The 12,450-nt window shown below is 43.6% G+C and overlaps 1 protein-coding gene across 6 annotated transcripts in view; it reads left to right on the top strand.

The window, feature by feature from the left end:
* The first annotated feature begins 2,493 nt into the window (after nucleotides 1-2,493).
* The window catches only part of CNGB1 (cyclic nucleotide gated channel subunit beta 1), a 77,473-nt gene continuing 67,516 nt past the window's right edge, over nucleotides 2,494-12,450 (top strand). For 2 of the 6 annotated variants that reach the window (XM_073605610.1, XM_073605608.1), the window contains exons 1-9: nucleotides 2,497-2,661; nucleotides 6,262-6,371; nucleotides 6,802-6,841; nucleotides 7,446-7,488; nucleotides 7,580-7,697; nucleotides 7,780-7,804; nucleotides 9,863-9,905; nucleotides 10,503-10,620; nucleotides 11,889-11,925. In XM_073605610.1, the coding sequence (XP_073461711.1) occupies nucleotides 6,270-6,371; nucleotides 6,802-6,841; nucleotides 7,446-7,488; nucleotides 7,580-7,697; nucleotides 7,780-7,804; nucleotides 9,863-9,905; nucleotides 10,503-10,620; nucleotides 11,889-11,925 (526 nt within the window). In that variant the 5' untranslated portion in view covers nucleotides 2,497-2,661; nucleotides 6,262-6,269. Of the gene's footprint in view, nucleotides 2,662-6,261; nucleotides 6,372-6,801; nucleotides 6,842-7,445; nucleotides 7,489-7,579; nucleotides 7,698-7,779; nucleotides 7,805-9,862; nucleotides 9,906-10,502; nucleotides 10,621-11,888; nucleotides 11,926-12,450 lie in introns of all 6 variants that reach the window. The other 4 variants (XR_012236627.1, XM_073605609.1, XM_073605611.1 and 1 more) reach the window with 4 other exon arrangements.

The raw sequence follows: 12,450 nt of genomic DNA, 5'->3' as shown, positions 1-12,450 counted from the left end.
TGGCGCTGCTCAAAAAAAAAGCCCACAAATGTGACACAGTAGTGTTGTTCAAGTGTGAATGGGGTAAAGGACTCTGACATCATCTGCACCGAATGATGATGTCACCCTGTTCCTGGCACTGCAGGAGTCCCTCCTTCACTTTAGAGCCCCCTTCACATCAGAGTCCTAAGTCCCACCTTACAACAAGAGCCCTCCTTCATATCAGGGTCCCCCCTTTAAAACAGGGGTCCCCTTTAACATACTAGTAACCCTTTCACATCAGCAGTCTCTCTTCAGAGAGTCCCACTTCACATTAGAGCCCCCCTTAGCACTGCCCCCCCCCCCCCCCTTCACATAATTATCCCCCTTTTCACATCACCAGTTCTCTTCACAGAAATCCCACTTTCACATCAAAGTTCCCACTTTTCACCAAAGAGCCCCATTCGCATGGGAGTCCTCCATTTCACATCAGATTCTCCCCCTTTCACATCAGAGTGCCTCGTTTACAACAGGAACTCCCCTTCACATCAGAGTATTCCCTTTGACATCAGAGTCCCCACTGTTACATCAACATTGCCTCATTTCACATCAAAGTCCCCCTTTACATCAGCCGCACCCTCCCCCCTTTCACATCAGAGTCCCTCATTCACATCAGGAAAACCCCTTGACAACAGAGTCTTCCTTTTCACATCAGAGTCCACTATTTACATCAGGATCCCTCCTTTCACATCAAGAGCCCCGTCCACACCAGTGTCCCCACTTAACATCAGTGTCCCCACTTAACATCAGTGTCCCCCCTTTTCACATCAGAGTACACCATTTACATCAGGAATCCCCGTTCACATTAGAGTCCCCTCCCTTAACATCAGAGTATATCCCATTGATATCAGTTTCCCTCCTTTCACATAAGAATCCCCCATTCACATTAGAGTCTCTCCACTTTCACGTCTGGAGCCACTTGCACATAAGTACCCTCCTGCTTTCACACCAAGAGCCCCCTTCACATCAGTACCCTCCCTCGTTTCATATGAGGAGCCCCTATTACATCAGAGTCCCCCCATCGTATAAGAATCTCACCATCAAATCAGATTCCCCTCCCCTCATACCAGACCCTCACATTAGAGCTACCCTTCACATCAGAAACCCCCCCCCCACCCTTTCAAATCACAGTCTCCCATTTTCAACAGGGCCCCCCTTTTTGACATCAGAGTATCCTTTTGGTCTTACAATTCCCCTACTTGACATCAGAGTACCACATTTACATCAGGAACCCCCCTTTACATCTGAGTCTCCTTCCTTTCACATCACAGTATTTCCTTGACATTAGATTTCACCCCTATTGAAATCAAAGTCCCTCATTTACATCAGAGTCCCTCTTTCACGTATGAATCCCCTTCACATTCTTCACATGTAACATCCCATTTTCACATTAGGAGCCTTGTTTACATCAGCGCCCCCCTCCTTTCCATCAGGAACCCCCTTCTCATGAGTGCCCCCCTCCTTTCCATCAGGAGCCCCCTTCACATCAGTGCCCCCCCCCCCTTTCCATCAGGAACACCCTTCACATCACTGCCCCCCTCCTTTCTATCAGGAGCCCCCTTCACATCACTGCCCCCTCCTTTCTATCAGGAGCCCCCTTCACATCAGTGCCCCCCCCCCTTTCCATCAGGAACACCCTTCACATCACTGCCCCCCTCCTTTCCATCAGGAGCCCCCTTCACATCAGTGCCCCCCCCCTTTCCATCAGGAACACCCTTCACATCACTGCCCCCCTCCTTTCTATCAGGAGCCCCCTTCACATCAGTGTCCCTACATCCACATCAGGAACCCCCCCTTCATATCAGACTTCCCCCACTTTCACATAAGAGTATCCCCTTGACAGCAACGTCCCCCCTTTCACATCAGAGTCCCCTCGTTAACATCAGAGTATCCCCTTGACTTCAGTGCCACTCCTCCACATCAGAGCCCCCCCTTTTACATCAGAGTATCCCCTTGACATTAGAGTTCCCCACTTTTACATCACTCTTCTTTTGCCCTCACTCTTCTATGTTTTCTGTTCCATTCAGTATGTTGATAATTATATTTTTGTGAAATATAATGAATGTGTATTATACACATGGGCCATCTGGGTATAATATACAGTGTTATTGTAGATACAGATCCTATAAATGTATATGGATGATTATATATTGTGTATTACATATAAATCCTATAAATGTTTATATATGAAATATAGTATGTATAGTTTGTAGGCATGTTCCATGGTATATTATTATTATTATTATTATAATACAGGATTTATATAGCGCCAACAGCTTGCGCAACGCTTTACAACATGAGGGCAGACAGTACAGTTACAATACAATTCAATACAGGAGGAATCAGAGAACCCTGCTCATTAGAGCTTACAATCTAGGAAGGATACACCCGGATCAGGACATTAGTCACATATTAGGGCCAGAGAGAAATCCTTTTTCCTGAGGTGTCAGTGATGGGATCAGACTGTAATCAGCGGTGTCAGCAGAGGCAGGATTTAGTCAAGGGCGCTCCTCCTGCCTGTACAGCCCTGGCACTGCCAACTGGGTCACTCGCCCTGCACTCCGCACAGGTGAGGGGGACCGGTGCCCATCTGGGGGAGGAGCCTCAATCTATACCTTACTACATAGAGGGTAGATCTACAGGGTAAGTGTATGCTTTCAGTGTGAAATGTATGGATGGCATGTATCTGAGTGATGTATGTGCAGTATACATGAATGGAACGTACTTGTAATGTTACCATATACACAATGTAGGGATAGATTATACCAGTGATATGCGTACAGGTTAGAGACAGATTTGTGGAGTATACAGACATGTTACTATATGTGACTTAAAGTACCAATTAGTCCAGGTAGATAATATATTATATGTAAACTACTTGTGTTGTATATACAGCATACAGTACATTATAAATTGAATCTGTGCTCAGATCATGCACATTTACAGATTCTGAACATGCAAAAAACACAAAATACATTTTGAGAAATACACCCATACATGTGCAAACGTGAGCATTTACACATAATAAAGCCGTCCACAGTATATTCTGTAATGCATGTCAAAATTATACTGCAGCTGTAGTTCCTGGGCACCACAAAACCAGGTGTATTGTACTTTGTACAGCCATACACTCCAATATATGGCCAAGTGCAAGAGCCCTAAAACAAGCCCTCCTTCATCTCTTTATCTACAAGCATTGTGGAGAAATGAATTTTAAGTTCACAACAGTTGTGTTTTTCTATGAGAACAGATCATAGCAGTCTGCCGGTCTTCTAATGTGAACACACAGTAAAAGTTTCTATCAGATCATAGCAGCCTGCCAGCCCTTCAGCTTATGATCCTATTAGAACATAGCATCCCTATCAGTCCTCTGAAGTAAAGACACAGCAGACATTCCTATCAGATCATGGCAGCCTGCCCCCCCCCCCCATACCCTAATGCAGGGGTCTCCAAACTGCGGCCCTTGGGGCACTTTTCCTTCCACTGACACCAAAAATGGGTCAAGATTCCTGCTACTGACATCAACAATGGGACACTATTTGGGGCACTATTCCTCAAACTGACATCAGCAATGGGGCAGTATTAATCCCACAGGCACCAACGAAGGAGCACTAATTCTCCCACTGATACCAACAATGGGACACTATTCCTCCCACTGGCACCAATGATGGGGCACTATTCCTCCCACGGATCGCAATGACAGGGCACTATTCCTCCCACTGACACCAATGATGGGGCACTATTCCTCAAACTGACACCAATGATGGGGCACCATTCTCCCACTGATACCAACAATGGGGCACTATTTCTCCCACTGACACCAATGATGGGGCACTATTCCTCCCACTGATCGCAATGACAGGGCACTATTTCTCCCACTGACACCAGAAATAGGGCACTATTCCTCCCCCTAATAACAAAGATGGATTGTTTAATCCCACTGACACCAGGATAACTTCTACTCCCAATGGTCACAGTCCAGCCCCCATAAAGTCTGGAGGACAATAAACTTGGCCCTTTGGAAAGTTTGGGTTTCCAGAAGCTATATATATTAGGCTAACAGTTCTAGAATCTCAGTCTGAAGGGTTAGGGGTTCCGGGATCTTGATATGATGGGCTCAGGGTTTTAGGATTCCATTCTGAAGGTTTGAAGCTCCAAGTTTTGTATATGACGGCTCAGAATTCTGGTTCCATAGATCTATTGGATTGGGGTTCCTGGATCTGGATAACAGGGGCTTAGGGTTCTAATTCTATAGTTTGAAAGGTTTGAGAATTCCAAGATTGGATATGATGGACTCAGGGTTCTGGTTTCCTAGATCAATGGGTTTGGATTACCACTTTCCAGCATCTATATATGATGGGCTCAGGGTTCTGTTTTTCTACATTAATTGGGTTGGGGTATCCAGGATCTGGATATCAGGGGCTGAGGTTTCTGGTTTTCTAGTTTGATAGGTTTCTAAGATCGGGATAGGATGGACTCATGGTTCTGGTTCCCTAGATTGATGGGTTTGGGGTTCCAAGTCTGAATATGATGGGCTCAAGGCTCTAGTTTCCTAGATCAATTAGGTTGGGGTTTCAGGATCTGGATATTAGGCTTAGAGTTTCTTAGGATATCTGGTTTAGTGTTCTGCTTTTCTAGTTTGACAGTTTTTTTTGGATCCAAGATCTAGACATGATGGACTCAGGGTTGTGGGTGAAGATCTGAAACCACTGTTTTATGGGTTTGGGATTCCAGGATCTGGATATGATGGGTTCAGGGTTCTGGTTTTCTAGTTTGATGTGTTTGGGGTTCCAGGATCTGGATATGATGGACTCTGGGTTCTATAATCTCAGTTTGATGGGTTTGGGGCTGCGGGATCTAGATTTGAGAGGCTCAGGGTCTGTGATCTTAGTTTGATGTATCTGAGGTTCCAGAATCCAGATCTTTCATACTCAGGGATCACTCCGTGGTGGGTTGAGGTTCCAGGATCTGGATATAATGTGCTCAGAGACCTGGAACCACAGTTTGATGGGTTAGGGTTTCCAGGATCTGGATACGATGGGCTTGGAAGAAAAACTGACCCGATTCCCCCATCTATACATTCAATGTAGACGGGGTAATCCTTTTTGCTGTGTCATTGTATTTGGACAACAGATAGACTATTGCCTGTGGCTCTGATCTAGCGAGAAAATATTGACAGGGCAATTGAACAATAGTCAATTGGTAGATTGACTTCTTTATTCACACTGGCCAAACATGGATCAAAATTTAGCTGGTTCAGCAGGGGTGAATTTTGATCCATGTATGGCCAGGTTTAGAGAATCCAGAATCCAGATATGATAGTCTCAGGGATATATGCTCTTAGACTGATGGGTTGAGGGGTTTAGGATCAGAATTTGAGGGGCTCACTGATCCTAGTCTGATGGGTTAGGGGATTAAAAATATAGACATGATAGGATCATGGATCTTAGTCTGGTGAGTTGGAGGTTTCAGGATCTGGATTTGAATGATACAAGCAGAGATCTGGGATTTCAGTCTGGTTGGTTTGAGGTTCTAAGATCTGGATTTGAGAGGCTCAGAGATCTTGACTCTTAGTCTGATGAGTTAGGGGATCTAGAATACAGATACGATGGTCTCAGGGATCTGGGCTCTTACCCTGATGGGTTAAACATTCCAAGACCTAGATATGAAGGATTGGAGATTGTGGGGGTTAAAGGATCAGACTTGATCTTAATCTAATTGGTAAGGGGATCCCAAATCCAGATATGATGGGCTCAGGGATTCGGGATCTTAATCCGATGAGTTGGGGGTGTCAGGATGTGGATTTGAGGGGCTCAGAAATCTGAGATCTCTGATTGGTTTGAGGTTCTAGGATTTGGATATGATAGTCACAGGAGATCTGGGATCTTACAATAATGGGTTTGTTACCACAACAAAGATTAATAAACTTTTTTGCCGCACAGGGATAATAAAACAAATCGTTTATTTTTAACCATTTTCCGCAATCACAAATCAAACTAATATACATTAAATTTGAGAGCTGCTCGTTTGTATAGCCATCATAGCCAAAAATATGTGACACAACAATAATGGGTTTAGGGTTCCTGGGATCTCACCCTGGAGCTCTGTAAATTTTGTAATCGGAGTACTTTGTTTTGGAGGTTCCATGTTCTGGTTCTGATGACATCAGAGTTCTGGGTCTCAGATCCCTAGGAAAAATGGAAGAGTTTGGAAAGTCACAGATATTCTCTGCTCTGCCTACAGGACTTAAAATGTTCAGCTGGATTGAAAAGGTGATTCCACAACCCCCGGAAACCCCCAGCAAATCAGCAACTGATAACCAGGAGTGTCCTGCACCCCAAGTGGTGACCAAGGTATGTAGTGGTATTGTGCAGTGTTTAAACATTCAGAATAAGAACGGATACTGAGAATTACACCTGGCATACAGAACAAGAGAAGTGGTACTGTGCAGAGTCCAAACATACAGATTAAGAATAGATACTGAGAATTACGAATTACATCCAGCATACAGGACAAGAAAAGTGGTACTGTGCAGAGTCCATACATACAGAACAAGAACAGATACTGAGAATTACACCCAGCAAGTAAAGATATGAGTGGGTGAATATCTGTCTGCTCATATTTAGTGAATGATATAGACTATGTATAAGCAATCAACATTACACATGACATCTAACTGATATTTCACAAGTCTCACACACACTGAAGTAGTTGTTATTTGTGAAGGTTCAAATAACATCTTCTGGAACATTTTCTTTCATTTACAATTATCTTTTATTTCAGAAAGCGACTTGTGTCAGCAATGAGGCCAGCAACCCTCCAGGTGAGCCCAGACGTCGGGTAATGGGGCACCCCTTTGTGGGTAGGGTTCTGAGGACAGGGGTACAGACTTTGGGATTTTGAATGGGCAAGAGGACTACGGAAAGGGGTGAAGGAAGGTTGTGGTGAAGGGGGAAAGGGGGGCATTGTGGGTAGTTGGTCAGGGACTATGCTGGGTAACCTCACAATATAGCTGTTAGTTTAGCCGGTAGTTTAGAGGTCATTTGGTGGAGGTGTTAGTAATTCCAGAAAAAGGGCTGGTGCCCGGATTTTGACACCCTAGATGAAACCTCATTTTTCCACCCCCTGGCTCCACCCCCTTTGCCCTGACCATGTATACCTAACCTTTTTAATGGAGCCCCTATCAAATGCAGCCTCACCAGCACCCATCAATGCAGCCCACCAGTGCCCATTAATGCAGCCTACCAGTGCCCATCAAGGCAGCCCCATCAGCACCCACCAATGCAGCCTACCAAGGAGGGTAGGGGTTTGGTTTCTCCAGGTTGGGACTTGGGAGGTAAAACAAGGAGATTTTTAAGATTTTTGGTGGGTGAGAGCTGCAACGGGTTTGTCAGTTGGTTGGTTATGTGTTATTTCTGTTCCTACAGGTGACACCAATGTGCAAGATGTGAATGCAGCATCTGATAAAAGGTGAGCTTGCTGCAGTCCTGCAACCAACAGGGCAGAACAGTTTATTGTACAATGAAGGTCTTTTAACTAACAACAATTCCTTTTTTTGCAGTTCTGGAAATGTCCTCGGCTGGCTGGCCCAGGGACTGGGTAAAGTGGTTCCTCAGCCAGTTGACAGTCCCTCCTTGTCCCGAACTAACAAGGACATCTCTGAGGCTGTAGTGAAAGAGGTATTGGCAATCAATCTATAAGTGTTCGATAAAATTTATAATGAACTGCAGGTTTAACGATATTTGTTATTTTCTGTTTTAGAAACAAAAGCCAGCGATTGAAACAGGTAAGGGAAGTAAAATTGTATTCCTTGTTCTGCACTGTAAAATTAAATCACACCTTTCCTTACACCCAGCTGCTGCATTAAAAAAAAAAAAAACAAACCTAGTGCATAACAGAACAATAAATTGTAACACAGCTTTTTTAAATCAGAGACATACAGTAGTAAAAGCCGCACAGATAGTAAAACATGAACACCACTTAGGCACACATTTAACCCTTTGATTGCCCTAGCGTTTTAACCCCTTCCCAGCCAGTGTCATTAGTACAGTGACAGAGTATATTTTTAGCTCTGATAACTGTATTGGTGTCACTGGTTCCTAAAAAGTGTCAGTTAATGTCAGAACGCTTGCCACAATATCGCAGTCCCGCTATGTGTCACTGAAATTTACGAGTTAAAAAATAAATAAATCGAATATATATATATATATATATATATATATATATATATATATATATATATATATAAAAAACATAGTTTGTAGATGCTATAACTTTTGCGGAAACCAATCAATATACATGTATTGGGATTTTTTTTTGCCAAAAATATGTAGCAGAATACATATTGGCCTAAATTTATGAAGAAATTGAATTTTTTAAATAAATTTATTGGATAGGTTTTATACCAAAAAAAAAAAAAAAAATTTTTTTCAAATTTTTATATATTGTCGTTTTTCTTTTTGTTTATAGCGCAAAAAATACAAAACCGCAGTGGTGATCAAATACCACCAAAAGAAAGCTCTATTTGTGGGAGAAAATACATAAATTTAATTTATGTACAGCGTCGCATGACCGCACAATTGTCAGTTAAAGTAACGCAATGCCATATCGTAAAAAAATGGCCTGGTCATGAAGGGAGGTAAATCTTGCGTAAGTCAACTGGTTAAATCACACTGATTTATGTTGGAGATTTCAATGGTGCATAATAACCAGTCAGCTTTAGGCTTTAGCCCCCCGTTCACACTGGTGCGGCTTTGAAATTGCGCCACTTCAGCGCACATCAATGCGATTTGCACTGCCGATTTAATTGCGGCCTGTGACTTCATGCAACAGAAGTCTATGCAAGTGGCAATGTAACCAGCAAAAGTAGTGTAAGAACCTTTTTTCAGAGTCGCAGCTATTTGAACGGTTCCATTGCCGACAATGGGGTGCAATTTGTCATGCGATTTGGAACGGTCAAACCACATGACAAATCACACCGGTGTGAACGGGGTTTTATTGGCAAAGTTTAATTGAACAAGCTGAAGTTAGAAGCTGATGAGTTACTATGCACAGCTGCACCAGTTTCTGTGTGCTACAGGTTTCGTAAACCCCCTCCGATGTCTCCGATTTGAAAAAGTGCTCAAGGGCCCTTTCACACGGGCTGTCCGATCAGGTCCGCCTGTCAGTTTTTCAGGTGGAACTGATCTGGCCCTCCAGTCTCCTCTTTGGAGCAGCGGAGATCAGCGGACACATGTCTGCTGACACCCGCCGCCATCCAATCTGATCCTGCCCTCAAAAAACAGACGGATGGTGGTCCTATTTTCCATCTGTCCGGAGGATCAGATGGAAACGGACAGGCGGTCCGTTTCCATCCGATTTCCCCATAGAGGAAGCTGAGCAAGCAGAATCCGCTACATGGAGACGCCCGTGTGAAAGGGGCCTCACGTGTTACAATTCATTGTTCAGGTAAGTGAAGGGATACAAGTTATTGTTCAGGTAAGTGAAGGAGAAAGAATTGTGCGTAGTCTGTGCTGAAGACACAGCAGCATGGTGTCCTTCCACATGCTGGTCAGACCATTAAAACCTGGTTTATGGGGGTAGAGAGGCCTCATTCCAAACATGTAGATTTATTTACCCAATTTTAGTAACCTGCCCTATATAATGCATACAATCATTCAATTCTGTCCATCTCTTCCATTCATTTTAATTTCCACTGCTGGTATAAAAGACAGGTGAGGCCCAGGTCAACTAAATCAAGTACATGAGGGCTTGGTGTTCTGGAACAGGGATCAGGACTGGCAGAGTGTATGCAGAGTAATGTAATTGTCTTTGTGTTCTTTCACTAATCTTTTCTTCCCTGTAGTAGAAAAGAAGACAGAGAATGGTCCCACTGGCCAGACAGAAAGGTAACTGGCATTTCTTTCTTAGTTAGTATCTTCCTATGTAACCAAAGCAACCAATCAGAATTCATCTCTGCACTTTATACATCATTGCTGCTGTACAACTTTACTTAAAATAGCAAATCTACTCATAGTACTCTCTGGGCTTCCATATTGGTCTGAATCAGTTCAACGTCCCTGGCATTCCATACCAGGCTGGTGGGGACCATTGTTCCTTGGATCTCATACCAGGCTGGAGGAGTCCAAAGTCCCTGAGATCCCATGCCAGGCTGGAGGATTCCAATGTCCCTCAGATCCCATACCAGACTGAAGGGATCTAATGTCCCTGGGATCTCATACCAGACTGAAGGGGTCCAATTTGCCTGGGATCCTATCCGAGGTTGGAGGGGTCCAATATTCCTGGGATCTCATACCAGACTGAAGGGGTCCAATGTCCCGTGATTCCATACCAGACTGAGGGGGTCTAATGTCCCTGGGATCCTATGCCAGGTTGGAAGGGTTCAATGTCCCCGGGATCCCATGCGAGGCTGAAAGAGTTTATTGCTTCTGCAGGGTGTCTTTTATGTGAGTTGATCTCCTCAAACACTGTCTCCTCTTCAACAGCTCCTCTGTAGGTGTCCTGTCCTGGCTTTCTCATGGCCTGGAGAAGGTTGTCCCTCAGCCCACCTGGGCACACAGGACCAGCATCAGCAGCTCACAACAAAGTGCTCCAGAGGAGCAGGTAGATGGCCTTCTCACAACACGTGCTGCATTTTGATAAAACTGATATTTTGATGCCAAAAATGCACACTATTGAGATTGTTAAATTGGACAAGCACCTTCTCCTGGCATTGTGTGCTTTTAGTGTGGTTATTGCTAGATGTTAAGGCTAAGAAAATATTGGGGTCAATGTTGTGGTTAGGGTCATGGTTAGGGAACAATGAGGTTAGGGTCTTGGTTAGGCGATAGAGGTTAGGGTCATTGTTAGGGGATAGGAACATTGCTGGGGATTAGAGGTTACCATTATCTTTAGATATTAGGGTCAAGCGTTAAAGTTTAGTCTTAGGTTATAAGCCAGAAGTTAAAGTTATTGTTCGGGTTAGAGTTTAGGGTCATCCATAATGGTTAAAGTTAATTTTATGGTCACTGGTATTGTTGGAGGTGAAGGTAAAGGTTGGTCATAGATGGTGTGAGTTTCTTTCCTGCAAGAATGGGCAGGGCTATGCCATTTCTGCCAGGGGAACACACAGTGATTATTGCTAGCGGCTATAGTTGCTGGCAATAATCGCATACAAAAAACAGACAGGCTGGTCATTCCCAAGTTAATCAAACAACTTTGGTAAGACAGCCTGCCCATACATGGTTTGAATCCCTGCTAAACTGGCCTAGATTTAAAATGTCTATGGCTGGCTTTGGAGACAGTTCACTATGAGTTTAGGGGTTAGAATAGCGTAAATTTTAGGATTAAAGGTTGGGGTAATTGTTAGAGATTAGGGTAATTTCTAGGGCAGTTTTAGAGGTTAGGTTAATGATTAGGATTAATGTCAGGGTCATTGCCTGGTGTTAGAGGTTAAGGTCTGTTTGGATTAGAGATTATGGTTAGGGGGCAAGAGGTTAGGGCCTTTGTTAGGGGTGAAAGGTTAGTGTTATAGTCACTATTTGGCATAGCAGCTACGACCATTGTTGGAGGTTTGGGTCATCATTAGGATAATTGTTAAGGATTAGGGTCAATGTTGGGGTCATTGCTAGGAGTTTGGGTAATTATTAGAGGTTTGGGTCATGTTAGGAATTAAGGTCATTGTTAGAGGTCAGGGTCATTTTTCGGTTTGGGCCATTGTTAGGGGTCAGGGTCAATGTTCGGGTCATTGCTAGCTCACTTGGTTAGAGATCTCCAGGTGTCCCCCTACAAGGTTAGATGGTAGAACATTGATTAGCTGGTCTGGCTTCATGCAGCTCTATTATAAGAAATGAGCTTGTCACTGCCACTAACTGTCATCTGCACTTTTCCAGAAACTGCAAGTTGAAGAAAAGGCAGAGAAGGTGGAAGGTAAGTGCCCATTGTTGTCTATGGAGGTTTGGGAGGCTTGTCATCAAACTGGGGTTGGTGGGGTGAGACAAGTGAGCAGTAGTATGTATATCACTATAAATTGTTTGGTTTTGTATTTGGGAAGTGTGGAGCACAAGGTGTCATATACAGTGGCGTTCCTTCATTGGTGTCACATGGACCTGGGGCACTTATAACAGCGAAGGCCTGATTTCTTTTTTTTTCCCCCTCAGAAAAATATTTATTGTGCCATAAAATCAACAAAAGAAAAAACATACAGTTCAGATAATATAGAAGATACGGTGCAAGAGACATTGTACAAGTGTCAAATAAAAAGTCAATACACGATATTCAGACAGTTAAACTTTGTTATAGTATCGTGTCTTAAGGGGATTGCCCTGTGTAGGCATACACATGGGCATAATGGCACATCAACACTGTAAAAAGGAGGTAAAATGAACTAAACATCATACTAAAAGAAAAAAACAAGACTATACCGATGACCAAGAGGCCGTAGATAGTATATTG

The sequence above is a fragment of the Aquarana catesbeiana genome, linkage group LG11 (assembly GCF_042186555.1).
Source record: "Aquarana catesbeiana isolate 2022-GZ linkage group LG11, ASM4218655v1, whole genome shotgun sequence".
Lineage (NCBI taxonomy): Eukaryota > Metazoa > Chordata > Amphibia > Anura > Ranidae > Aquarana > Aquarana catesbeiana.
Note: the sequence above shows the minus strand (reverse complement) of the source record. Positions and strands in the feature narration are given on the sequence as shown.